This window comes from Triturus cristatus, chromosome 8 (genome assembly GCF_964204655.1).
Source record: "Triturus cristatus chromosome 8, aTriCri1.1, whole genome shotgun sequence".
Lineage (NCBI taxonomy): Eukaryota > Metazoa > Chordata > Amphibia > Caudata > Salamandridae > Triturus > Triturus cristatus.
This window is the reverse complement of record NC_140591.1, coordinates 659,637,744-659,664,361: the sequence shown is the minus strand read 5'-3', so window position 1 is coordinate 659,664,361 and position 26,618 is coordinate 659,637,744. Positions and strand designations below refer to the sequence as shown.

The 26,618-nt window shown below is 46.7% G+C and overlaps 1 protein-coding gene across 1 annotated transcript; it reads left to right on the top strand.

Moving 5' to 3' along the window:
• Positions 1–2,407: 2,407 nt before the first annotated feature.
• Positions 2,408–26,462, top strand: LOC146802520 (uncharacterized). Its single transcript, XM_085623766.1, has 2 exons — positions 2,408–2,563; positions 26,001–26,462. The coding sequence occupies exons 1-2, from the start codon at positions 2,408–2,410 to the stop codon at positions 26,460–26,462; spliced, it is 618 nt and encodes a 205-aa protein (XP_085479892.1).
• The last annotated feature ends 156 nt before the right edge of the window (positions 26,463–26,618 follow it).

The following is a 26,618-nucleotide window of genomic DNA, read 5'->3' as shown; positions in this document are numbered from 1 at the left end:
GATTATACTTATTGGAATTTGATTAAATTAGAATTATATGTGCTTAATATTATCAGTAATATGCAACTGAAATGAAAAAGCTATCCTATGAAGAACTGTATGTACAGCCTAATGTTAACTTGGCCTGTACTTGTGGCTGTCTAGAGGCAATGCACAAAGTGTAGCTGTCACCCCACCTCAGACATTTTTTTGAAACAAGGAAGGCACACATGAGAGCTAGGATCAGAGAAATGTCTATTTTCTAAAAGTGACATTTTTAAATTAGTAACACAGACCCAACTTTACCACTAAAGAGGATTTGTCATTGCCAATGCAATGATATAATACATAAAGCAGCCACTTCTCTACAATCAGGAATTACACTTAAAAAGGAATTTAAGGAATTGCCCTATGAGAGGATCAGGCCTCATAGTAATGAAAACGAACTTGGATGCTTGTCACTACCAAGACATGTAAAACAAAAAGGTGCATGTCCTACATTTCACTTGTTTAGCAGCCTGCCCCTAGGACTACCTAGGGCTTATCTTAGGGGTGATAGATATGTAATAAAAGGGGAGTTGAAGCCTTGGCAAGTAGTTGGTAATGCCAAGTCGAGTTAGTAGTAAACAGTGCACACAGGCCCTGCAGTGGCAGGCCTGAGTCAGGTTTGAAAGGCTACTTCTGTAGGTGGCACAATCAGTGTTGCAGGCCCACTAGTACCATTTGGTTTACAGGCCCTTGGTATATTGTATACCACTTTAATGGGGACTCATAAATAAACCATGTATAGCAATCATGGTAAACCAATTGTCATCACATTATAGACACGAGCACCTGCACTTTAGGACCAGTCAGTGGTAGTAAGGAGCTCAGAGTCCTCAACACAAATTAAACAAGGACCTCTTCTCTATAGCTAATTATACAGTGGGGAATATCTCCACAATCGCTACACAACAACAACCAAGTACCACAGAATTGGAATCACAATTTTATTAATCAAAATATATATATTATTTTTGTATTTATCATTTTATCTTTGAAGACATTCATTTATACATACAAATAGTCATATGTTAATTGGGTCACATCACAATCGAAGAAAACGTGAGACAGAAACAGGACATATATTTTGGCAACAAAGACAAAATTCATGTTTTATATCAAAACAAACAACCAGACAATACAATAACCCTATGTAACAAAAATATACATGTAAAAACAGTGATACATTTCCTAAATATGTACAGTAAAATAGAAATGTAGCCTAGAAGACAAAAACCCAAGAGCGCCGACGCGCGTTTCGGAGTAGGATCAACAGACCCTAATTTCCTTCGTCAGGGCGCAACAATCCTTTAGCAGTTGGAAAGGATGTCAGAATAATTCCAAACTGATTCCATAGTCTCTTCTCACGAGAGAAAACTTTAACAAGGCTTTGAAAATTTATATATTACTTAAAATGCTACAAGTTCCTGAACATTACCACAAAGTCAATTCATATCCGAGCAACAGAATAAAAGAGGAAATACTTGTAATCACTCAGAGAGCTCTGGACAGAGGCTCTATTTGTCAACAAGAATTTGATTACCTCAATAAACCGTACTTTAACATTCCAGTTCTGTATGGAGTACCAAAAATGCATAAAAACTCTGCAAATCCCCCATACAGACCTATTGTATCCACTATTGGTTCCATCACAGAGCCACTATCCAAATACGTAGACAAATTCTTAAATCCACTAATCAGTATCCTCCCAGGATACATCAAGGATACGGGCCACCTCATAGGTAAAATTGAGGGACTTATGTTTAACCCCAACACAGATTTTTTGGTTTCTATGGATATAGAAGCCTTATATACAAATGTTCCTCAGAAAGGAGCATTAGAGGCGGTTAAAAGCTCACTGGAAAAGAATAGCGGCACGGAAGACATACTCTTTATTCTGGAATGTCTAGCTAACGTACTTACTGAAAACTACTTTGAATTTGATAAAACTATCTATAAACAAATCCAAGGCGTGAGCATGGGAGCAGCCTGTGCACCCAATGTAGCCAACACCTATATGGGTTTGTTTGAAGAACGCTTTATCTTCAATGAAATTGCACCTTTTTTTGAAAATATCCAACACTGGAGCAGATTCATTGACGATATCTTTTTTATTTGGAAAGGCCCAGAAGAACAACTCCATGAATTCATTCTTTGGTTAAATCTTTGTGATAGCCATCTCAAATTCTGTGCTAACATCAGTAAGGAACGTATTGAATTTCTAGATATATGGATTTACAACATGGAAGGCAAAATTGAGGTGTCTTTGTATACCAAACCCACGGCAAGAAACACTTTCCTTCAATACCAAAGTTATCACCCACGTAATCAAAAAGACAACATACCATTTAGTCAATTTCTCAGATTACGTAGGAATTGTACCACCATGGCCAACTTTGAAATACATGCCAATGACCTTAGAGGCAAATTACTCAAACGAGGATATCCTCATAGAGTAATAAGAGACGCATACAAAAGAGCCAAGTATTATAACAGAGAGGCTCTCTTGCAACAAAGAACCCATACGGAAGAACAAAAACTGGTATGTGTTACTCGCCACTCTAACTTTGACAACAAATTGCGCCATATCATTGGCTCTCAATGGCATATCCTTCACACAGGCGACCCTAACAATAACATACCCAAACCCATTTTTGCGTTCCGCCGCAACAAGAATCTACGTAATTCCCTAGTGAAATCCCACTTTAGTAACACCAATAAGTGGGTTCAAAAATCCATCACTGGCAGTAATCCGGTGTTAGGTAACCACAGATGTGGTAGTTGCCACGCCTGTGAGTCTGCCATTACATCTAGTGTTCTGGAATGGGGAAATTCTAAATTTAACCTTACAGAAATGACTAACTGCAGATCATCCAACGTCATCTACCTTATCCTCTGCCCTTGCTGCAAAGGATACATAGGAGAGACAGGCGGGGAATTTCGAACAAGATTGAGCGAACATTAATCCTCAATTAGAAATAAACGTAGAGGGGCCCCTCTAGTTGAACATTGGCTTGCTAAAAATCACAAGGTTGAAGACATAAAATGGATCATTGTAGAAAAAGTAATGACTCCTAGGGATAACAACACTGAGGCATTAAGGAAAAAAAGAGAAGTATTCTGGATGTTTACTCTTAAGACAGCTGACTGCGGCCTTAATGAACACATCCCTTGGGAAAATGCGCTCTTGTAAATCTCCTGCTTATTCATTTCCCAGTTGGTCCTTAGTAGGCCGTCTGCTCATGATACTTGGCCCCCATCCCCTGAATCTTATGTATATTTCACATGTCACGAGTATCTGTGCATGTTTTACTTTATTTTGGTTTTCTCTTTCTACTTGGCGGCCGTATGTCTACGGGCAGGTCTATTTTCTTATAACATTACCCTTGGTGGTTTCTGTGGCATATATCCTATTTTTAAGCTTACGGGTGTTGAACGTAGTTCGTTCCATGTGTTTATAGTTATACTTGTATCTTTTTTTCCTCTGTTTATTTTTCTTTACCTCCTCCAATATGGCGGCCTCTTTCTGACGCTGCAACCCATTTACTTTCATCGCGCTTCCTAGTTCTTATCAACTATATGCTGATTTCTCTTTACCTCCTCCAATATGGCGGCTTCCTTCCTACGCTTGTATTCACTTTCCTTCATCGCGCTTCATGGCGTCCATCAGCTGTACGATATTCACGTCCTCTATCTCATATCAATCTTCCCGGGCTTTCTTCAATATATATACCCCTAGTCCTGGCCATTCCAGCCGGAGATTCTTTGGAGACGGACACCGCCCCGGTTGGGTCACGTTTTTAGTTTCGTTATACATCCTGCAGGTAATTAGCATAGCATAGCAGCTACTTAACACATTTATTCTGTTTCTTAGTTAATTGGAGCTTTCGCCTTCATTTTAGGATTTTCCTATTATTACGCTGCATCCACTCCCTGACCTGATTTGTGACCGCATTATGAATCTGCTTTCCGGTCCTATATTTCCTACATCAAGTATTCTTGCGTAAGTCGTAGTCCCCCTTTAGTGCCATTTTATTAGTCTTTATGGTTTTTTCACTCTCTTAAATTAGTTCCGTTCTTTTTCTTCAGCTGATATGTGCACCTTGTCAAGTTGTTTCATTCTTCACCAGGATCTCAAGACCGCCTGTAGCGCCATTACCCTACATATAGGTTGGACTTAATTAAACAACTGTGGCCTTTGGTTCGTATTTGTCTGCATTTAAATAGTCTCCTACCTTCACGGCAGGTCTCTAAGTCTGTCCATTTAGTCTGTTTAGTATAATATATTTTTGCTTTTCCCCCTTTTTTATTCGCAGCCAATTGGAATACTCATTAAGTGCATTATTGCCCTTGACCCTTCATTAAGCGGTGTCTTCATATTACTTGTTGCCTAGTAGGTGCAATTTCAATATTTTTTCTATTTTGCTTTTTTCTTTATCTTTTTTTTTCTATTACTTCTATTAATTCTTTCTTTCTCAGCTTATTCTTTTTAATTTGGTTGATAGCTTTTGCTTCATTGGCACATTCCGGTATAAGACTGACACACTATTTTCCTTGTACACTTGGTGTGACCCATTCTATTCCTTTTCCTACTTTTGGGAACTATTGGCTCTTTAATTGTGTTGCTGGTTCCACTATAGATTGCATCTGGCAGTTTGAATTATTATATTTGTTGTTTTCCTTGTTTCCACAGATTGTTTAAACAAGTACTATTATAAATTTTCAAAGCCTTGTTAAAGTTTTCTCTCGTGAGAAGAGACTATGGAATCAGTTTGGAATTATTCTGACATCCTTTCCAACTGCTAAAGGATTGTTGCGCCCTGACGAAGGAAATTAGGGTCTGTTGATCCTACTCGGAAACGCGCGTCGGCGCTCTTGGGTTTTTGTCTTCTAGGCTACATTTCTATTTTACTGTACATATTTAGGAAATGTATCACTGTTTTTACATGTATATTTTTGTTACATAGGGTTATTGTATTGTCTGGTTGTTTGTTTTGATATAAAACATGAATTTTGTCTTTGTTGCCAAAATATATGTCCTGTTTCTGTCTCATGTTTTCTTCGATTGTGATGTGACCCAATTAACATATGACTATTTGTATGTATAAATGAATGTCTTCAAAGATAAAATGATAAATACAAAAATAATATATATATTTTGATTAATAAAATTGTGAATCCAATTCTGTGGTACTTGGTTGTTGTTGTGTAGCGATTGTGGAGATATTCCCCACTGTATAATTAGCTGTAGAGAAGAGGTCCTTGTTTAATTTGTGTTGCTTTCCCTGCCCTCCTCTTCTCATATCCTTATATCAGGGACCCTCTTATGTTTACTTAGCTCAGAGTCCTCAAGCCAGCAAAATCTAAGTCAAAAACAAAGGAGGAGAAAGGCAAAAAGTTTAACCTTACCCAAAAAAAAGGGCCATTTCCAACAGGGAAACGTTCAGGAAGTAGGGCATAAATTTCACAAAATATTTAATAAATGCATATCCAGTACAGCTATGTGAAGGGCCTACAGTTGAACAAGCCTATTCCATACTGAAAAACCCTACTGGAGAAAGTGCTAATAGAAATACCCTCAAGAACACAATCCAACATTCTGTTAAAAATATTTTATTGAATTAATGATAAGGCAATAGACCAAACAAAAAAGAGCACCGATGAGGTACATTGAAATTTACAATATTCCCTTATAATAATACCTGTACCTATACAATGAAAATTGCAGTATAACAGGAACTACAAATGTGGAAAAAGAGGGAGGGAATCAATAGCTATTTTAACAAGTATATAATAACAGGGCCTTATAATAAAATCCAACAAACTATACTTATCATATAATATAAACCCTTAATAGTATAATGCTATACAATTATCAATTGGTTTCCAAAAAGACTGATCTGTAGATGTGTTATGATTAACACCCAACCTTGTCAGATCAGCTCCTTTTCTGATAAAAATGATCCATGACCACCATGAATGAATTGACAATAATGAAGTGTTTTCCCAATTGGCAGTAATTGATTTTAGAGCAGCAGATAGCAAGAAGTCAAAGAGCTTGTTATTTGAATCTGACAGTTTTGTTGAAAGCAATATTGATTTACAAATCAACATATAGGGGCCGATTCCGATCCTGGAGAAATATTTCCGGATTTTTTTACGTACGGATCGTACAAGTCCCGTACAAACTGGCAAGTACGATTCGTATGTAAAAAACACCATACGAATCGCATTGGGAATATACCCCGACACGTCCTTGGATCGGAAAAAGTGTCCGACACGTCCCCGGACGGTTTTACGTATGACTCGGTAAACCGACGTCCGAACGCGCAAGTACGATCCGTCCCGTCCGTCCGAATCCACAACTGTATGGTAAAAACACCGTACGGAGCGAACCTCCATAGCAACCATGGAGACGTCCAAACATGTGCCCGCATACGCGCCGAACACCCCCCCCATGTCCGCGCCGTACCCCCAGCACCCCATGTCTGCGTCGTACCCCCAGCCCCCCATGTCCGTGCCATACCCCCAGCCCCCCCCGTATGTCCGCGACGTACCCGCACCCCACCCCTGTATGTACGGTGCGGACCCCCACCCCACCCCCGTATGTACGGTGCGAACCCCCACCCCCGAATGGACGGTGCGGACACCCACCCCCGTATGTACGGTGCAAACCCCCACCCCCGTATGGACGGTGCGGACCCCCACCCCCGTATGTACGGTGCGAACCCCCACCCCCATATGGACTGTGTGGACCCCCACCCCCGTATGTACGGTGCGAACCCCCACCCCCATATGTACGGTGCGGACCCCCAGCCCGTAGCGCTGGGGGTCCGCACCGTACATATGGGGGTGGGGGTTCGCACCGTACATACGGGGGGGCTGGGGGGGTGTTCGGCGTGTACCGGGCCCCCTTTTCCGCACGCTTCGCGGCGTACTTAGCTTTTCCGGCACTTTTTGTGTGCCGTAAAAATATAGCCGTCCGAAGTGCTGTCGGTACGAATCGTACTTGCTGGTACATAAAAAGCTGCCTGACTCCATCCGCATGTCGCGTACTCGCCGTCCCGGATCACATTTGTATGTGTTTTTGTGTCGGTCGGTGTTTTGTACGAATCGTACGGAAATGTTGTTTGTATGGTGTTTTTACCGGGTACGAGTCGGACAGAGAAAATGCTCCGACCGAAGGTTCGTACCCGGTTTCTCCAGGATCGGAATCGACCCCATTATAGGAAAGTTTACCTAATAAATGAAATATGTTTATAATAACATCCCAAACCTCTTTCCAAAATGTAAAGGCAATATTACATTTGAAAAATATGGGGCCGATTAGGAAGTCCGCCCGCCACCCTAGGGGTGCAGGGACCGGCTGCCTGTGGTGTGGCGGTCCCGCACTTGCAATTAGGATGCCACCGCCACCGTGGCATCCTCCATTCCCAGCATTGTGGCAGGCGGTGCTCATAGCCCACCCGCCACAATGCTGGGAATGCACTGTGTGCATTGTCATGCACAAGGTGACAGGCAACATGAGGTGCCTACCACCATGTCCATGACAATGCAGGGGGGTACGATAGGTACCCCTCATGTGCACCTCCACCCCCCAATACCCTGGGGGCCCGCAACGGGCCCCCAAAAGCAGACTCCGCATGGCTTTCCATGGCAGGGTCTCCACCATGGAAAGCCATGCACCGCTGCCCATGCTAATATGGCTGGCGCTGTCTAGCAGACACCACCACCATATATAGCCCCTTTTCCGCCCGGTCACCTGTGTGACCGGCGGAAAACTGGCATACGGTCTACCAATACTAATACTAATATGGCGGGGGAAATGGGTGGCAGGCGGGGAAGGATGTAGGGCGAATCGCCACCGCCATGCGGGTGGTGGTGATCCACCCTACATCCTAATCGACCCCTATATGTCTAAATGAACTGAGAACCAACTAACAGTGCCAACAATTAAGCAAATTTAGAAATTTTGCTTGGAAAATTTTTAATGGAGTTCATAAACAATTGAATAGTATGAAAGATCTAGTTTAATATGAAGACACAGGTAAACATCCAGAGACACAATTTATCCAAATTGTACAAGTCCTCAATAAAAAACATGTTGTGCCAGTCCCTAGATGGCAACAGGTCCCTGTAATCATAAATAATGCACGGGTTGCATGGTATGCATTGACACCTCACACCATGGACAAGTAAAGCATGTACCACTGCATCATGTCAGGAGGCACAGTAGTGCACATAGAAAACAATGTGATGATCAGTCAATTGTGCAGTGTACAAACAGTGAATGACACACAGCTAACACAAAACTTGCGGGGTGCACTACTATGACCATTTCCCATCTGACCCACAGGTGATCAAGAACTCACTGCAGATGACATCACCAGCAACCTGCAGAGCCAGTCTCCGCCCCTGTACATGGACTCTCGGATGTTGACTCCCAGGATTCTCTGGACGATGAGCTCGAAGCCGGTCAATCTGGTGTGCCAGGGAGCAACAGGTCCCAGGACCCCATCGTCCCCCACCACATCTGCTGCAATAACAACTTCACTGCAGACCCCTGCTGTTACGGCCTGTGCGTCCACCGCCACCACCACCACCACCAGTGCTGCCTGCAACACCCTCCATGTCCCAGAGGATGACCACCCCACACCACCGACTGAGGAGGGCAGGGAGAGGATGCGGGTGCCCACAGTGGTGAGGCAACAGGTCCGTGGCAGCAGGGTAGGTGGGAGGGGCAGGGTCACCCACAGACACCAGGAGGCTGGGACCCAATCCCTGGACCACATCACCAGAGTTCTTGGCGCATATGAACAGGCCCAGGGACGAAAGGGCCGGTCGGACAAACTGTTACGTGAGCTCATCCTGCTGATGAGGTCCATCGACACCCGCATGGGACAAATTGTGGACCTCTTGGGCCAGAAAGTGGCGGTACTGAGGGACAGGCCTGTGCCACAACCAACACCTCCACCTCCCTCTGGTGGGCCACAGGATGACAGTTCACCATCTTCCCCTGCGCCCACAGAGAGGGGTGAGTCCTCAGACCCCACTGGCCCTGCAGCAGGGCCCCCCCCTGCCAAGCGACAAACGGACCCTCCTAAGACCCTGGGAGTATCTGGAGGCAAAGCACCTGCCAAACGCCAGTCATGGAGCCAGCCCTGATGGCAACCCTCTTCACCACTGCATTGACTTTTTGGACTGTCCTTCCCCACACTACCTTGTGAATGGCATCTGTCTGTTGGACTGGGTCACCACCACTACTCGATTATCTCATTTACCATAACTGTCAACTCACTGCTCCACCACCACCTCAATGTAAATGTACATCCCCTCACATGTCACCATTGTAAATAAAAATCCTCACACACATGTTGTCGTGTCTGCTCCGTCTTTATTGCAGGATGTACAGTCTTCAACATGATTACAATGTACCAGGAGTATGGACTGTATGTAGGCAAGGAGAAGTTGAAGGCCCCTAGGGAAACACAACAGAACAACATTCACTGGTCTGGATGTGGCATCACAGATATCACACAACACCTACCATCAAGATAAGCCAACATGCACACGTCACAATGGGCAACAAGTGTCAACATACACGTCCTGCAGATGTTCCCAAATGACCTGTCCCAAAAACACTGCCAACCACTGCTAAGTCTACAACTGGCTGCTGTTACAATTCTCACATACCCCTTCAGGACAACAGCAATATCATCAGACAATGGGTACGTTGTACATTGTCACCCACCTTCAAGTGAAGTAGCGGGTGATGAGCTGTTGACACAGGTCAACACATTCCTCCTCTCCACTGTCCTCATCACTGGACACAGGTTGGTTTGCAGACGGGGGCCTTGGGTCCTCATCATCATCCAGGAGTGGGGGAATCTCCTTGCGAATGGCTAGGTTGTGGACCATGCGGCATGCCACTACAATCTGACACACCTTCCCAGGCGACTATGCCAGTGCACCTCCGGTCTTGTCCAGGCAGCGGAAACGTGACTTGAGCAGACCAAAAATACGCTCCACCACACGACATGTCCTCCCATTGGCCTCATTGTAGCGGACTTCAGTCGTGGTCCTGGGATTCTGCAGTGGGTTCAGCAACCAGGGACAGTTGGGATATGCAGAGTCACCTAGGTATGAAAAACACAAATAGACATTGCAATGTTGCTGAGGCAGAGGGCAGCAGGTCACACATCCAGCACACCATATGACTAGGCATACTCACCCACAATCCATGCACGCTCGGGAAGCAGATTAGCCATCAGCTGGGGCACACTGCTGTTCTGCAGGATGTAGGAGTCATGGGCTGAGCCTGGGAATTTGGCACACACGTGGGAGATGATCATATCTGCCAGGAACACCACTTGCACATTTATGGAGTGGTAATGTTTACGATTCCTGTAAATGTGTTCACTTGCCTGTGGTGGCACAAGCCCGACATGGGTGCAATCAATGGCACCAACAACATGGGGGATGTGTCCAAGGGGATAGAAGTCTCCCTTCACAGCTGGCAATTCAGCACCCCTGGGGAAATGGACATATCTGTCCTTGTATATCATCATGGCGGACAGAACATCACACAGCACCATGCTGAACATCGGTTGTGAGAACCCACCAGCACTGGCCACTGTGTGCTGGAACGATACAGTGGCAAAAAAATGCAGGGCCGCAATCACCTTATAAGTTGGGGTGAAAGCTGTAGGATATGTCCGGCGAGGCTGCAGGTGGGTCTCCAACATATCACTAAGGGTTTTTAGGGTGGCTCTATCCCTACGGCATTTCCGAATGATCGCCACATCCTCCATGTCCTTCAGCACTGTCAAGTGACGAATCAGATTTAGCCTCCTCCTAGTTGAGATGAAAGTCAATGCAATACATCATGAGATGCGCACAGCATCTCATGTTCTGGATGACACAACAACAACAACAATGACTGCCATCAAAATTGAGTTACAGACCAGCTTACATGTAGGGACACCTTCAGCTACACAAAGGGCACACCTGTCAACTTACACAAAACAAGTACCGCAAACACCACCTTGGTCAATGTGAATGCACATAGGGATATGGCCACATTTCACATGGGCACATCTGGGAGTATAGCATCCAGCATATGTGTAACAAATCAACCCCACTGTCTCCTGCCTAGCTGCTGTACTTGTCACACCTTCATGCGTCATTTCAACCTAGCTCACATCCACAACACAATGACCACAGTCAGCGCAGAAATGACAATTGTGTGCATGAGCAGACATAAGAGGCCATGCAAAAAAGATCATCATTCATTGAGACGAACATTGCTGTGATTGCCACTGCACCTCAACACATTGACATGTGTACACATTGTAGAGTCCAGAACAACACTGTCCTGCCTACACGACCATCAAATTCATAAGTGACATGTGAGGGAGTAGAGGCCAATCTACGAAATCACATACACAAACATGGCATGTGTAGTCACCAGTGGAGTAAATAGAACATTGGCATCATGTGCACAATGATGTGCCATTGACCATGTGGGCACTGTGCACTGTTGATGTTTGCCTTATGGCCATTGCCATTGTATGGCACCCATAGCACAGTAGCTACCGCCTGTCCCCAGCGGTGTGTCACCAGCACCCCCCATTCACACAAGTGTGGTAGTGATAGGCATGGAGACATGGGAAAATGGCGGTAAGCATGCTCCGCCGCCTATATTGTGGTGCCTTGCGTCAATGTATGGCACCCATATTACGGTAGCTACCGCCTGTCCCCAGCGGTGTGTCACCAGCACCCCCCATTCACACAAGTGTGGTAGTGATAGGCATGGAGACATTGGAAAATGGCGGTTGGCATGCTCCGCCACCTAAATCGGGGTGCCTCATGTCAATGTACGGCACCCATATTGCGGTAGCTTCCGCCTGGCACCAGTGGTGTGTCACCAGCACCCCCCATTCACACAAGTGCGGTAGTGATAGGCATGTAGACATGGGAAAATGGCGGTTGGCATGCTCTGCCGCCTAAATTCTGGTGCCTCGTGTCAATGTATGGCACCCATATCACGGTAGCTACCGCCTGGCACCAGCGGTGTGTCACCAGCACCCCCCATACATACAAGTGCGGTAGTGATAGGCATGGAGACATGGGAAAATGGCGGTTGGCATGTTCTCCGCCACCCAAATCACGGTAGCGCACACCGAGCCCCAGTGGTGTGTCACCGCCATGGAGCATGCCCATACAGCCAATGGGAACCTTGATTGTGGTGGCATGATGCAATTTTGAAAATCACGATAGGCGTGCTCCGCCACCGTGGAGGCGGTCATTGGATGCATTTGAAAGATGAACCATCGCGGTAGCGCACACCAGGCCCCAGCGGTGTGTCACTGCCATGGAGCATGCCCTTACAGCCAATGGGAACCTTGATTGCGGTGGCATAATGCAATTTTGGAAATCATGGTAGGCGTGCTCCACCACCGCGGAGGTGGACATTGGATGCATTTGAAAGATGCACCATCGCGGTAGCGCACACCGGGCTCCAGCGGTGTGTCACCACCATGGAGCATGCCCTTACAGCCAATGGGAACCTTGATTGCGGTGGCATGATGCAATTTTGGAAATCGCGGTAGGCGTGCTTCGCCACTGCGGAGGCGGTCATTGGATGCATTTGAAAGATGCACCATCGCGGTAGCACACACCAGGCCCCAGCGGTGTGTCACCGCCATGGAGCATGCCCTTATAGCCAATGGGAACCTTGATTGTGGTGACATGATAACATTTTGAAAATTGCGGTGGGCGTGCTCCGCCACCGCGGAGGCGTTCATTGGATGCATTTGAAAGAGGCAAACCTGGACCACCAATTGCTGCAGCTTTGCACCTTTGAAACGACCCCAGGGGGCTATATATGTGTGGGAGGGAGCCTCACATTTCCACTGCTTCCAGAGCCTGCTGCTAGATATCCCTCACCTGCTGCTGCCTCCAGGGACTGCTGCCAGAGACCCCTCACCACCCAATTCCGCTGCTGTTGTCTCATGTCGACAGTGATGGCAAGGACAGAGAAGATCCGTACCAGTCCCTTCACGAGTGAGGAGCTGGAGGTCCTGGTGGACAAGGTTCTTACACAGTACCCAAGGCTATATGGTGCCCCAAATGTTGTGGTAAGTCCTCAACATGGAGGGGGAGGGCAAGGGGGGAAAACATGTAGTTGGACCGATGCAGTATGTGCCTGAGAGTGTGGGGTTGTGTCATGCACTGCCTAACATGCTGTCTTCAGGGGGAAGGTGTGTGTACCCAATGCCACAGGTTTCCCTGTATGCACATGTATGTATGAGTAACCTGTGTTGTGTTGTCAGCCCTACAGTGACGCAGAAGGTTGTTCATGCAGGAGTCAGGACAGTGATTGCTTGGCTGAATGGCTGCGTGTGCCCCTGTTGTCTATCTCAGTGTGAGCCCAGGTGGCCTGCACAGTCCCTGCCCACAAAGACAAGGACACATCACTCGACTTACATAGTATTACATCAGTCTTTTCTCATTGCACTGCAGCTATGGGCCATCTCAGCACTGTAGATTTCACACAACCGGCCTTGTGATGAGGATTTTGGTTTTGTGAGATCATGTCCCTCAATGTGACATCCATGACACAGTAACCTGTTCACAGGACAGGGACATTGAGGGCTGCGCAGTCTTGTACACTGTGAGTCTACCCCCAAACACAGGTTGATATGTGATGTATGTGTTGCTCAACCCAACAATGGACTGGAGGTGTGGGCAGGCTACATAGGGGTTTCAGTGCTGACATCCTGCATGTGTGTGAGATGTGCAGGGACTGTGTTCCCCCTCACACCTGCATGCATTCATAACAGCTTTTCCCATGCAGATGTACCATGTGAGATGTATTCTAGTCTCTGATCGACAGTTTGTTGGATTTGTGATGAGTCTGTATCTTGCTGCTATACTGATAGGTGTCGGTACATAACACTGTGTCACTGATCATTTTCCTCTCTTGTCTCCCATGGCTGCAGCTCAAGGTACACCAGCGTAAGGCCGTGTGGAGGGCCATTGCGGCCAAGGTGCGAGCTCTGGGGGTCTCAAACCAACGGCGCACCCACTGCCATAAGCAGTGGGACGACATCAGTCGGCTGGCAAAGAACGTGGCAGAGTTGACCTTGGGGCTGTTTCCTCGCACTGGACGTTTGGCACGGCGCAGCATGACACCACTAATGGGCGGCATCTTGGCGGTGACACAGCCTGAGCTGGATGCACATTTGAAGGAGCATCAGCAGCAAGTCAGGGGTGAGCATTCGGGATGGGTGACTTTGGCTGGGAGTGGCTGCATGTGTACAGACACTGTGCCAGTGCTGGCCTATGTGATGTTAGTAGTGTGATGTAGTGGCATGTAAGTGGCTGCTGGGCTGGGTGTCGGTGTTACACATTTGCTCTACCTGTACTTACAATTTAATTTGAATGCTGTGCATTCTGAGTTATGCTCTTCAGGGTTCTTCTGCATTGGGATAGTCTGGGGAATCCCATGGGAGGGAACGGCAGTGTGCCCGATCGGACTGTGCCTTCATCAATGCGTCCATTCCATGCACCCAGATTTGGGAGGCCTAGACATCTGACAACAATGTGCACCAGTCTTTGGGCCCCAAAGTACAACATGGTGGGTGTCATGGGCTCATGGCCAATGTCATGTTGTAGTCTGTGTCTCTGTTGTCCCCTCCTGTTCCATTCAGATCTGTCAGTAGCAACAAGTAGTGCGCCCCCATCATGTCCCTAGGTGTGCTCAGAGCTAGTTGTGTGTCTGGTTGAACGGAGCCACTAGCAGGGTGTTGTGCTGTGTGGTCATCATATGCCTCACTTATGCCTGAATTTCCAGTTTCCACGCACTGTTTGAGTCAATATAATGAGTTAGCACTATGTGATTGCACAGGGTGGTGTGCAACATGTGGATTTCATAATCTTTTGTTATCCATTGCTTGCATATATTTGTTCTGTTGCTGCCACTGAACTGACCCTACATCTCTCTCTCTCATGCAGCATCTCCTGTGGTCACAGAGGGACAGGAGACGGACATCAATGGGGGTGAAACAAGCACAACAGCTGCACAGGAGCCCAGTGACACAGATGTCACCAGCGCCTCAGAGGGTGACAGGTGTCTGCTGGAGGAATGCCAGCCTGAGACACAAAGTGCCACATCATCTGATGCCAGCGGTGATGCATCCATGTTGGCGGGTACAGGGAACGAGGACTCTGCATCATCTTCCACCACACAACAGCCAGTGCCCACCCTCCCAGCCACTTCCTCTGGTGCTGCCCGTGTCTGCCTCAGTAAGAGGGGAAGAGTGTCCTTCACCCCTGGCACCGCTGCCCCTGTCCCACCTGCTGCCATCAGTGCTGAGTCTGTGGACCTTTTGCGCCAGCTGTGTGTAGGCCAGACAGCTCTCCTCAATGCCTTCATAGACCATGACAATAAATTGGCCCAGGTGGTTGCTTTCATGGAGGACATACATTCAGACGTGGGTGGGCTGCACTGGACTGTCCTGGATTTGTCCACCACAGTGACGTCAGCCCTTCAACAGGCACATACTCACAGTCCAGCTCCGGTCCTTTTGTCCACCCCCATGGCATTGGCCATGTCTGACGACAGTGACCACAGTCCCCATACATCAAAGTCACGATACAGCATATGAAGCACACAGCAGCAACAACCCAAGCGGTCTAGGGACACCATCCCCACAGAAGACCAAAGCCATCCCAGAGCGCAGAGGGAAAAGCCCGCCAGTCGACACCAGGGGACAAAAAGCAAAGCAGCAAACCTCAGGCACACATGCCTCAGAGGCAACCCATCCAAGGACTCTCCTGTCCCTAAAGCATCTCACAAAGAGAAGCATACAGTTTCTGTGCCCACCGAGGAGGTGGTGCATGCCAAGGGTACACTTAGGAAGGACTCCAAGGCAGATTCACCCACCACCTCAACTCCCATTCCAAGCCCAGTGAAGCAGGGGAGGAGGGGACTGTAGGGGTGACACCTAGGAAACAGGGGAAGGGGGGCAGAGGCGAAGCCAGGCAAAGCATTCCGTAGGATGCAGCACATCACCAGAGGGGGGGCCAGCGTCTGCACCTGATGCAGCTTTGGTAGTGAGTGTTCCTGTTGTGTCCACACCACTTCCCATTGATCCAAAGTCAGGTAAGCCATTTAGGATCTCCAAGAAGTGGAAAGGCACCCCTCCACAATCTCCCAGCCACAATGTGTCTCCCGTCAGCATGACTCTACCTCCATGTGACACTACACCACCTGGTCCAAGTAGCCCTCCGGCTTGCCAAGCCACTGATAGCTCTACCTCAGCTGGTCCACTCTCTCCCGGGTCAAGTGCCCTGACAGTCCCCGAAACACAGCCAGCTCCCAGCCCGCCTGACAGCCAAGTCTGAGTGGTGGTCACCCTCACACACCTGTCTCTCAAACAGGTGGGCCTGTACTGCACATTGTTACCTCCTGACTATGTTGCTGAACATGGAAAGGTACAGTCACACACATTCTCTGTGCAGCCTCTCCGGGACATACCCTGCACTTAGTTTTTGCCACTGGCCTTGTTTCTCTTTGCTGTGTTCAAGTATTCCATGTGCAGCCTCTCCTGGACATACCCTGTACTTCGTTTTTGCCACTGGCCTTGTTTCTCTTAGCTGTGTTCAAGTATTCCCTGTGCAGCCTCTCCTGGACATACCCTGCACTTCGTTTTTGCCACTGGCCTTGTTTCTCTTTGCTGTGTTCAAGAATTCCCTGTGCAGCCTCTCCTGGACATACCCTACACTTCGTTTTTGCCACTGGCCATGTTGCTCTTTGCTGTGTTCAAGTATTCCCTGTGCAGCTTCTCATAGACATAGTCTGCACTTAGCCCAGGCCACTGGTCTTGTTGTTCACTGCTGTTTTGCCCTTGCCTGTGCAGCCTCTCATGGACATAGTCTGCACTTAGCCCTGGCCACTGGCCTTGTTGTTCACTGCTGTTTTGCCCTTGCCTGTGCAGCTTCTCATAGACATGCTCTGCACCCTGCACTGATGACTGGCCTTGCTGTTTACTGCTGTTTTGCCCTTGCCTGTGCAGCTTCTCATGGACATGCACTGCACCCTGGACTGGCCACTGGCGTTGCTGTTTTGCCCTTGCCTGTGCAGCTTCTCATGGACATGCTCTGCACCCTGGAATGGCCACTGGCCTTGCTGTTCACTGCTGTTTTGCCCTTGCCAGTGCAGCTTCTCGTGGACATGCACTGCACCCTGGACGGGCCACTGGCGTTGCTGTTTTGCCCTTGCCTGTGCAGCTTCTCATGGACATGCTCTGCACCCTGGACTGGCCACTGGCCTTGCTGTTCACTGCTGTTTTGCCCTTGTCTCTGCAGCTTCTCATGGACATACCCTGCACTTAGCCCTGGCCACTGGCCTTGCTGTTCACTCCTGTTTTGCCCTTGCCTGTGCAGCTTCTCATGGACATAATCTGCACTTAGCCCTGGCCACTGGCCTTTTTGTTCACTGCTGTGTTTCCCTTGCCTGTGCAGCTGCTCATTGACATGTTCTGCATTTTGTGCCTTGCTCTTCTCTCCACATGGTGCCTATCTGTGCAATATGTGAATACAGACAGTTGCTCCTGTTGTCTATTTTGTCAGAGTCCTTACTGAATAAAGTTATTTTGCTGTGTGTATATGGTTTACTGTGCCACATGGTGTGTGTGTCACGTCAACATAGTCAATGTTTTGGCTCACTTACTCTATTTTTTACAGGGACGACAGGGTCTTCAGTTTTTCCTGACCCAGATACTTGTGGGGGCAATGGTGTCAATTTTCAATGGAAAGCAGTTGTCATTTTCTTAATTTGTTCATGTTGGCTATATTGTACACATGTCAGGTTGGGGGGCACTGCCAGCACAGAGTGGGTTTCTGCAGACAGTATTGCAGGCAGGCTGGGAAGGCTTATCATTTATGTGTACTCTTCCTTTATGTGTGCCCAGTGGTGTATGTGTGTGGTCATCTTGTGATGGCCAGTCATTCTAGTCCCATGGCTTACGTTCCATGTGCGCTCTTGGATGGTCAGGAAGTGTGCAGTGTGAAGGGGGTGAGTTTGTCAGGAGTGTTGATGTGTGCATGCCCCTGCATTGTCAACTACACGCATGTGTCACCCAGGAGTTGTATGCCTGTTGTTTTGATCGTTCAGCCCTGTGAATGTGGTTGTATGCACATGTGTGAGTTGTGTGTTGTGCAGTGTGTTAGTGTGTCCTTGCAGTTCTGGCTGACTCCTACTTGTTGTTTTTGTCACTTGTGAGTATGCAGAGTGGGTAACTGGCAAGTCAGTGTTGTGTTTTGTTGATCATCCGTGTGTCTTGTTACTGTTTGTGGTGACTGTGCAGACCTGCTGCTCCACACTGCCATTGTGGTTGTGTTTTCTCATGCATTGCTGTCACATGGTGCCTTCTTGCCTCCAGTATGGCATGTTGTGTGTGTTGTCATACCATCCCCTATCTGTGCTTCAGATGCCTACCCATTGTGGATCTGCTCTCCCTCTATTTGTGTATGGTACACTCCTGCCATGTCCCCTACTGACATGCAGTACACTTCACTTTGATGTCAGCTGTCCCCTTGCTTTACATGTGTGTGTGCCTCCCCATCACTTCATTTGTGGCACTGTGCTTTGTGGTGCAGTTCTTTGGCCATGATCAAAGTGTCACTCAGGGCATCTCACTAATTGATTGTATGTGATGTTCTTGTGTTGTTTGGCAGTCATGCAGTTCAACTGTGTGTGCTGCCCAGTCCTGTGGCCAAGTAGTTTCCACCTTTCTGTCCCAGACTTGTGCATCTGTTGGTGTTGTGTTGGATGTATGTGTGTGTCGGCTGTGATATTGCTTCACTTACTGGCTGTGCTGTGGTCTTTGTGCTGTGCTGATTGGTTGGTGTGCACACACTGCTGTGGTACTTTAAATTCTGGACCCGTGTTATAAACATCGTCGTATCATGACGATTTTGGTATCAGCAGACCGCAAATGATTAGGATACTAAGCACAAGCATTTTCGCCATATTCGGGTGAAGAAATCACCCTGAAATCATAGTTTCCGTTCTGATCCCTCGTTTTCCATTGTACGGCAGTCATTTTTTGATTGCCCTCACATAGGCCAATGACTAGGCCAAAAATCGAGTATGAAGGACACATACACCTTTGCTGACTCCTCTGTGACCTGGGCAAGCTGACTCCACTGCCTGAAGCCAAACCTGTTCAGCCAGTTCCTTTCCCAGTGGCCGAATGAGATTAGTATCAAGGCACAACATATCATAAAACCTTTCATCACACACAAACCATGCCTAATCTTACACACACCTGTCCCTGTTTCTTACTTTATGACTTGCTTTATGAGGAGGAGGTGCCCGTTTTTATTGGGGGTCCGTCGATATCTGATGAAAGCACCGGGCCTTGCCGGGTAATTGATTGAGGGCTGGACAAACTGAAATATGAGGTTGTCATCATGACTCTGCTTTTTCTTTGTAGTGAAAATATGTGAATGGTCAACTGTAAAATAAGGAATGTTTGCCTAAAGCACAATATTTTGTATAAAAGGAGAAGGCTGGCTTTGTAAATTTGAGCAGTCTCCTTTGAATATACACCGTGTTGTACTTCTAGGATACCTGTTACTGGTTGCAGCCAATAAATACGATCTTTGACTAACACCAATAAGACTCTGTGTTTCTGTAGTCTGAAACAGGAAGAACTCGAAGTCTTAGGGTGTGTTCCCTGGCACCACTGGGTTCTGAAAAACCCAGTACTTCAGTTGGCGCCCATCGTTGGGCGATTTCAGCGGTACCGGTCCAAGCCAGAGGTTCATGAGGAGCTTTGTGTGAAAATTCTGGAGGAAGGCCGCCACTTCATCGACCCCTGCATGTCGACGTGGTCCGAAAGTCTTTGCTGCGAGGTTCCCCGCTTCCCGACGGCTACGAAGGACTGCTGCCCTGACTATCGCCCTGTTTTGGACCCTTGATGATTGGTAGAGCGAAACGATAGACGAGTCTTCTGGTGACGTCATCGATATCTCAGTTAAGTATAAGTGAAGCGTCTCCCAGTCCTTAGTTTGGTTCTTAGTTTGGTATCCCCTTGGGATCTTTGATTTGGAACTTGCAAGTACCAAAGCCGAGGGACTCGTGTATTCACGAGACTATTGTATTCGATAATCCTTTGAAGTTTGAAGCTAGACTAGAGAGCGAAGATGCCTGGTCTTAGCAGACTTGGAAATTTGTTTTGTCTTGGTTGTCATAGGGATTCCCGATTGGAGGACTCGTGTCCGGTTCCTCCGATTGGAACTCCAACCTATGAACTATATGTAAAACATGGCGTAGGCCCTATCACATATAATGAAGTATGGATCCGATACACCAGGAAAGATGGTGCTTTAAAATGGCCCCAATATGGTAGTTTTGACACAGAGATACTGGATAATCTGGAGGTTAAACTTTTTAAGAAGAAAGCCCGGCCGGCGATGTTTGACTCTTTCCGCCTATGGCGTAAGGAAGCCGAACAGAAGGAAATTAAATTAGCAAAGAGGAATAAGAGAGAAAAGGGTATGTCGATAATGCAAGCTGCTATGCAGTTTAAAGATAATGAAGAAGAACAGATGAGTGAGCAGTTGCACAGGCAACGTAAAATGGTGATCGATAAATGTTATCCAGTTTTGCTGCTTCTTCAGCAAGATGCAGCAAAAGAAATTGAGAAAGATCCTTTAATGTCACACTTGTTGAGTTTGCCACCCCCTTATGCGCAGAGTGCTACAGCACCACCGCAGCCTTTGGTTGTGCAACCCCTAAATATTGTGCCTCAGGTTCTTCCACAGCCGCCAGCTCCTCTTCAGTTGGCTCCTACTCCTATGGCGCAGCCCCCTCAAGGGTCGCCGACTTTGCTACCTGCTTCATCTGTATTTCCTACGACTTTGCCTACTACATCGACTGCCTCTTCTGGTGTTCTTCCTGATATTGCCTCTGCGTCTGCATCTGCATCTGCTTTGCCTCCCTCTGTTTTTTCTCCTGTTCTCTTGTCGACTTCTCCTTCTATCCGACAGAGAATGACTGACACTGTTGCTAGCATTATATTTCCTCTCTTTGGGTCAGCTGGTGTGACCCCTAATTCGGACACAAGCAGTCGCGTAGTCAACTGCCTGATTCTCGAGAGAGAGAAGCATTTGACCATATGGCGCGTAAATGGGTTACTTACCCTTTTAAATATGATGTGGAGTCTGTTATGGATGTCTTTCATCAATGGGAAGCACCGAAACAAAGATACGTCTTTGAAAATGTGTACTTTCCTTTGTGAGGAATTGGAGGATAATGAGTTAGAAACAAATCCGCCTGAGTTGTGTCGTGTACGGTTTGAGTTTTCAAAAGGCACGATTGTGGGTTCTGATGTTGAGAAAGCACTCACGACGCTGTTGTCCTTTAGAAATAAAGATCTTTCCCAGTCACTGTTTGAACCTGACTCCTCAGTTAGGAAAAATGTGCGAAAGTACCCAATGAGAGAAGTCCCTCCGGTGTGGAAGGAGGCCGTTGCGGCTGATGCCGCTAATCAAATTGTTGCTGCTCCAGCTCATTTTCAGCGTGTTTGGGTACATGTTCCTTGGAAGCGAGCTGAAGTTTTAGCCCTTAAGCAGACTTTGCCTGACCCCCGTAAAAACCCTGCAGGGTATTATAAGGAATTATCACAGACTGCAGAATCATGCATTATGAATTTAGCCGACATAGACATGTTATTTGGGAATGTTGTTCCACAGCCTTTGTGGAGATTGATTCGCCATGCAGATCACGCGCAAGAATTAGGTGACACATGGGCTAATATTAGTACTGCAAATGATAGACAAGTTGGTGGTGCCAAGCCTGAGCCTTTGGTAGCAGAACTTCCTTCTAGGATCATTACTTACATGAAGACTTTAATGCCTGCGATGCGTGTGAATTGGGATAAATTGTCTGCGTGTAAGCAGAAGAAAGATGAAACAGTGTCTGATTTCTTCACCAGGTTTGAGGAAACGTTTATCGACCATAGTGGTCAAGATATGAGTACAGAAGGTGGTCAACGGTTGTTCGTTGACAAGTTTGTGCACGATTTGCTTCCCGAGCTGTGTAAGAAATTGAAAGATTCAGAGAGTTCTTGGGCCGTTTCCTCTTAAGCACAAATATTGGCTACTGCACAGTACTATGAAAATAGGGATAAAGATGAGAAGGATAGAGCAGAAAAGAAAACTAAAGAATTAAAGACAAAGGTTCTTTTACAACAGGCGTATCCGCCACGTGGTGGTCAGAGTAAGTATCAGCAGCCTCAACAGTTTCAGAGAAACTCGCAAAGGTTCGGGTATTATCAACCACGTGTTCCTGTAGGTCCCAATCAGTGTTCATATTGTAAAGAAGAGGGTCATTACAAGTATAGTTGTCCTATTTTGTTGCAGCGTACAAATGGTGTTTCTGGCGCAAGAGGTCGAGGTGTTCAACAAGCTCCTAGAGGTAGAGGACGTGGAAGTTTACCCCAGAACACGCGTCCCCTTCCGTATCAGAATTCAATGAATCGTTTTGACGAGCAAAATAACGCGTCTGGTAGGACGGCTCAGTACTATGCTGATGACTACTATGCAGAAGATGAGAATATGGAAGGTAATGATTGCTAGGACAGCCATAGACAAAGAGAGGGAGTTGTTTCAGTTCCAGTAGATCAGAGTGGACCTTATGTTAAGGTGATTACATCAGGTGTGTCAGAGCCTTTTCTGTTGGATACTGGTGCTACAAAGAGTTCTATTATGCACTCAAAACTCCCTGGCGCACCTTTGTCTGGCGAGATGAATGTTTCAGTAGGTTTTTCTGGCGCCCCGGTTAGGAATCCGATTTCTAGTCCTATGTCCCTTTCTGTTGGACCTTGTGAATTGGAAGCACCCCTTATTCTGACGACAGGTTGTGGTGAAAATTTGTTAGGATTGGATTTGTTGAAAAGATTGTATGCAACATTATATTGTTCTCCTTCGGGAGTACAACTTACACTGGGTAGGAAAGTGATCTCTCCAATGTATTTGTCGAAGGATAAACTTCCGACAGAATTGTCGTTTCTTCCTGATATTCTTTGGGCTACTGGTCCTAATGATGTGGGTCTTTTGGAAATACCGCCATATGTTGTGACATTGAAAGCCAATGTTAAATTGCCACGCATTCCCCAATACAAGATCTCTAGTGAAGGTGAAAAAGCGTTGCTAGCGATCATTTATGATTTGATTGAAAAAGATGTAATTGAAGAGACAAGAGGCAATGTTTGTAATAGTCCCGTTCTGCCTGTTTTGAAACGTACTGACCCTTCTCAGCCACCTGTTTACAGGTTCGTGATTGATCTTAGAGAGGTCAATAAAATAGTTGTGCCACAGTTTCCAGTTGTTCCTGATATCACTGCCCTATTGACTATGATTCCAGCTTCCGCCACCTGGTTCTCGGTGATTGACTTGAAGAGTGCTTTCTTCAGCATCCCGATTGCCGAGGAGAGCAGGGATATTTTTGATTTCAGTTTAGGAGGCCGAAGCTTCCGCTTCAAACTCGCTCCTCAAGGCTACTGTGAAAGTCCATCAATATATAGTCAGGCTTTAAAAACACAGCTTGATGCAATTGTTTTACCTGATGGCGCTACCCTTATTCAATACGTCGATGATTTGCTAATGGCCGCAGATACTGAGGAAATTTGTAAAGAAGCCACCTTGTCGTTGTTGCGTCATTTGTCTGATTTACATCACAAAGTGTCACTTTCAAAACTGCAATATTGTCGACAAGAAGTGACCTACTTAGGTCATCTCTTATCGAAGGAGGGAAGGAAACTGACCCCAGAAAGAATTCAGGCAATTGCAAAATTGAGTGTGCCAAGAACACAGAGAGAAGTACGTGCTTTCTTGGGCATTACATCCTACTGTAGACAATGAATACCTGGGTTTTCTCTGCTGGCCAAACCTTTGATAGCATTAACATGTAAAGATACACCGAATCCCGTTCCATGGTCTGAAGATTGTCAGAAAAGTTTTTCCGAATTGCGTGATGCATTATATTCGGCTCCTGTGTTGGGTACCCCCGACTACAGTAAGCCCTTTACACTGTATGTCCATGAGAAAGAGGGTTGTGCATTGTCAGTGCTGACACAGTCTTTTGGAGACAAGCAGCGTCCAAGCGCGTATTTTTCGTCGACTTTGGATCCGGTAGCTAAAGCATTGCCGAGTTGCTTGAGAGCCACAGCGGCAGCAGCTGTTTCTATTCGACAGTCTGCTGGGTTAGTGATGAATAATATGTTGATTGTGATGGTTCCACATGCAGTGGACACGTTGTTAAACAGGACCAAGACACAGCACTTAACTAGTGCTCGATTGTCAGGTTACGAGTTGACACTGTTGGCGAGTCATGTGCACATAAAGAGGTGCAATACGTTGAATCCACCCACGTTATTGCCGATTTCAGTAGAGACAGATGATGTTGAACAGCATGATTGTTTTCTCAGGACAGAAGAAGAAACGAAAGGGAGAATAGATCTTAAAGATACTCATCTTGTAAAGTGTGATGGTACCTTATGGGTGGATGGTTCATGCTTCAAGCTTCCGAATGGTGATACGACTGCAGCATATGCTGTCACGACTTTGCATACGATTGTTGAAGCTGCACGTATACCACATAATTCAGCCCAAGCAGCAGAGTTGATTGCACTTACGAGAGTGTGTGTGTTATCGAAAGGAATAAGGTCACCATATATACCGACAGCCAGTATGCGTTTGGTGTGGCTCATAGTTTTGGACGATTGTGGAAAGAACGTGGGTTCCTGACTTCGTATGGAGCTAAGATTCAGCATGGTTAGTTGGTGAATGAGCTTCTTGAGTCACTGACCTTGCCACTACAAGTTGTGATTGTGAAATGCAGTGCACACAAGAAGGTGACTGATGATGTAGGTCGTGGTAATGCATTTGCTGACGAAATCGCAAGAGAAACAGCAAAAGATGTGATGAATCAAATGTATGTTGCAGGCCCTGCAAGATGGGTTGGTGACGTTGGAATGTGTGAAGATACGATAGAGAGTGCGAAGTCTCTTCAAGCTGAAGCTTCAGAGAAAGAGTTGAGTGTGTGGAGAGAAAGTACGGGTAAATTGAATAAAAATGGTTGTTGGGTTGAATTGTCAGAACATCAGCGATGGTTGTTACCCGATGCGTATGTCCTTGCAGTGGTGACAATGGCTCATGGAATGGCCCATATCAGTGTGAAAGGGATTTGTAAGTTGTTTGCTCCAGTATGGCAAAATGCTGGAATTCCTAAATGTGCAGAGAATGTGGTCAAGAATTGCATGGTGTGTCTGAAATACAATCCTGGTAGGGGAACCCCAACTCCAGCTGGTCATTTTGCGCCTCCAACGTATCCGTTTGAGGTTTTGCAGCTAGATTTCATCCACATGGAAAGGTGCAACAATTTGAAATACGTACTCGTTGTTGTTTGTGCCTTTTCAAGATGGGTAGAAGCATATCCCTTAAAAGACAACACTGCCTTATCCACAGCTAAAGTCCTTGCCAAAGAATTCTTCCCTAGGTTTGGAATGCCGAGAATGGTCTGGAGTGATAATGGGAGTGAATTTGTGGATCGAGTGATGAAAAAAGTGTGTGAGGGGCTAGGCATTCAGCAGAAATTCCATGCTGCAAATCACCCCCAATCAGCTGGACTAGTAGAGTGCTATAATGGCACTCTCAAATTGAAGTTGGCAAAGATACAAGCGAGCTCTGGTCTTAAATGGCCTGACGCTCTGCCTTTGGCACTCCTATCAACAAGAATGACTGTGCATTCGCGAGTGGGACTTAGTCCCTATGAAATTGTGTTCGGCCGCCCGGCTAACATATGGGGAGTGCCAAGGCCGACAAAATGCAGTGAGATCGAACACCCTGTACTGCTTGATTATCTGTATGAATTGACGGCTAAATTGCGTGTTTTACACCAACAGGTTCACGATACTCTGCCTCAGGTCTCTGAAGCTCCAGGACATCTTATCGATCCTGGATCATGGGTGCTGGTCAAAAATTTCCAACGGACAAGCAATGGCCAGCCCCGCTGGACCGGCCCCCATCTCGTCCTTCTCTCAACAAGATCAGCTGTTCGAGTGGAAGGGAAAAAGAACTGGATCCACGGCGTACACTGCAAGAGGGTCCCTTTGCCTCTACCGTATGACCGGTGGGTCCAGGAGGGGATCGCTGACTCTGAGACTGAGACCGTGCCTCGTTTTCTGCCTTTTAGTGACGCACGTGTAAAAGGAACACTTTCTGAGCAAGAAAGTGACAGTATTTTGCAAGAAGCTGTGCCACCGTCAATTCGATTGAACACTACAGAGCTTGAACTTTTGTTCCAGGACCAGACAGTACCAGGAAAAACTCGCTACAATCTGAGGCCGAGAACTACGGACAAATAAAAAACTCCTTTTCTTTGCTATTTTTGAAAGTGCAGCTCTCTCATCTGGGAAACTTTCTTATTTTTGATTTTTCGAACCGCCATCCGGGTTCAGCTGTAGGGTCGTGGTTGCCCAAGTCTTTGGAGTGCAGCTGAAGATGTTAGGTCAACAGTTCTG

Coding starts and splice junctions, on each gene's coding strand:
- LOC146802520 (XM_085623766.1), top strand. CDS start 2,408: ATGGCCAACTTTGAAATACATGCCAATGACCTTAGAGGCAAATTACTC. Junction 2,564..26,000: donor ATACGGAAGAACAAAAACTG/GTATGTGTTACT, acceptor TTACACCAACAG/GTTCACGATACTCTGCCTCA.